At 44.6% G+C, this 2,606-nt stretch overlaps 1 protein-coding gene across 1 annotated transcript; it reads left to right on the top strand.

Moving 5' to 3' along the window:
• Nucleotides 1–769: 769 nt before the first annotated feature.
• On the top strand, nucleotides 770–2,401 carry LOC307233519 (E3 ubiquitin-protein ligase TRIM39-like; the record flags this gene model as incomplete). Its single annotated transcript, XM_080004857.1, has 1 exon — nucleotides 770–2,401. The coding sequence occupies one exon, from the start codon at nucleotides 770–772 to the stop codon at nucleotides 2,399–2,401; it is 1,632 nt and encodes a 543-aa protein (XP_079860983.1).
• Nucleotides 2,402–2,606: the final 205 nt, after the last annotated feature.

A 2,606-nucleotide genomic window follows, 5' to 3' on the forward strand; every position in this document is an offset into this window, starting at 1 on the left:
ATAATAAAATGATAATGATAAGAATAATAATAATAAGCATAATCATAATAAGAAATACAAATGTCTAATAACTATAATGAAATTATAATTAAATAATAATCGTAATAATACATTGAAATAATAATACATTGTAATAATAAGAACAACTTTGATATATTAAATAAATCTTATTTGTTTTTTGGCTGCTGGGGTGGGCTGACTGTCAGTAAAAGGTGGAGCTATGTAGGTGGTGCTTCTCACTTTCAAGGAAATGAAACTTAAAAGAATCCAGTTTCTCTTCCACAGTCACACGAAGGATACAGGTCAGTTCTGTCTTAAATGTCTGATTCCTGATCGGTCGTCGTTTTTTTTAATGAAAATATTTGATACAAGAAGAAGAAGAAGAAGAATGTTTAATTGTCAAGTGACGTGTTGAGCAGGGGGTTTTTGGGAGCTTTGTGGAGCATAAACTTGTGACGTTCATTGAGATCATCAACAGAAACAAGCAGTAGGGTGGAGGGGGAAGTGTTTTATTCTTGCAGTCATTTTATTAAAATGGTCAAATCCTGTTGCATTTCATGTCAGTCATCATGTAGTTTGAGTATTTTTTGAAAAAAGACTGTTCTGACAACACAATTCACCACCAAATATATGTTTGAAAGGTTGAAGTTGGTGACCTTGTGAATGAGCTCCTGGTTCTAAACCACGGAAACAAAAATAAGCTTTGCTCTTGTTGTCATCTGCTCCCCATGTCTCTGTGTCATTCTCTCCTCTCTCCTCTCCTCCAGCCATGGCCTCAGCCACCGATCTCCTGGACCCGGAACAGTTCATATGTTCCATCTGTCTGGACGTGTTTGCCGAACCTGTTTCACTTTCATGTGGACACAACTTCTGCAAGGCCTGTGTCACCAAATATTGGGACGAATGTGAAGAGTATAATTGCCCAATGTGTAAAAAGTCATTTGAAAAAAGACCCGATGTCTGTGTCAATACTTTAATATCTGAGGTGGTGGCTGCTCATTTCAAGATGGCTGTTCATGTTAAAGCTGCCGGTTCCAACCACCACAACCAAGAGGAAGGGGCGGTGCTCTGTGACTTCTGTCCAGGCACCAAGCTCAAGGCCCTGAAGTCCTGCCTGGTGTGTTCAGCCTCTTTTTGTGAGACTCACCTGGAGCCCCATCAGAGGGTGGCAGCCCTGAAGAGACACAAGCTGATCAACCCTGTAGAGAACCTGGAGGACAGGATCTGTAAGAAACACGATAAGCTTTTAGATCTCTACTGCAGGACTGAGCAGCTCTGTGTTTGCGTCATGTGCACGGAACACAAGGGTCACGAAACGGTGCCCGTAGAGGAAGAGTACGAGCGCCGCAAGGTCCAGCTGGGGAAGAGGATACCGGAATATCAGGAGATGATAGAAGAACGACGACGGAAGGTGGAAGAGATCGAGCGCTCGGTGGAGGAGGGTAAGACAGTCGCAGAGAAAGAGATAGCGGAGTGGGCGGAGGCCGTCGCCGCTTTGATGGCCTCCGTCCGGACGAAGCAGGCTGAGCTGATCTCAGCCATCGAGGAGAAGCAAAAAGCAGCAGAGAAACAGGCTGAAGAGTGCATCACAGAGCTGGAGCAGGAAATCACAGAGCTCCAGCGGAGGAGCAGCGAGATGGAACATCTCTCACACGCTGAGGACCACCTCCAGCTCCTCCAGCGCCTCCCATCCGTCTTCTCCTCTCCACATGCCAAGGACTTGTCTGATATACCCGTACGCACTCATCTCCATCGGCCGAGGCTTGGATTCGCCGTAGCACAGTTGGAGAAGACAATCGCTCAGGAGGTGCAGAGAATTCTGGTCCAGGAAGATCTGGAAAACTTAGCGATAGATGTCAGACTGAGGCTGATGCAGCAGCTGTACACAGTGGATGTGACCCTGGACCCTGATACAGCACATCCACGGCTGATAGTGTCTGGTGATGGCAAACAAGTGACACTTGGAGACAAATATCAGCAGCTCCCTGATAATCCAAAACGATTTGATTATTGTAGTTTTGTTCTGGGAAGAGAAGGTTTCACTTCAGGGAGATTCTATTATGAGGTTGAGGTGGAAGGGAAGGACTGGTGTTTAGGAGTGTTGAAAGAGTCAGTCAACAGGAAGGAAGGTTTATCTCTCAGCACTGAAGCTGGCTACTGGTTTATATATGGAAATAAAACAACTTCTTCAGGGGTTAAACTATCCTGGGAACAAAATGTGTCCAAAGTTGGGGTGTTTGTAGACTACAAGGAAGGGCTAGTTTCCTTCTACCATGTGGAGGCAAAGGATCATATCTACTCCTTCACAGGCTGCACATTCACCAAGAAGATCTATCCAGTGTTTAACCCAAGTTTAGTTTATTACAATAAAGCGTCACTGAGGATCACAGCTCTGAGGTGAAAACAATGAGCTCTCATCCAGCCACAGCACATTTGTATCTTTACACTTTGATCTCCATTGTTCAGATGCTTTTATCCAGAGCCACTTGCAGCCACTACAATGAGTGAGTGACATGACAAACATTTACAACATATTGTGTGAGGTGTTCTTTACTTTGATGTCATCACATATAAAGTCTCCCCTCAGCAGGTCCTCAAAGGATAAA

The sequence above is a fragment of the Zeus faber genome (genome assembly GCF_960531495.2).
Source record: "Zeus faber genome assembly, chromosome: 8".
Classification (NCBI taxonomy): Eukaryota; Metazoa; Chordata; class Actinopteri; order Zeiformes; family Zeidae; genus Zeus; species Zeus faber.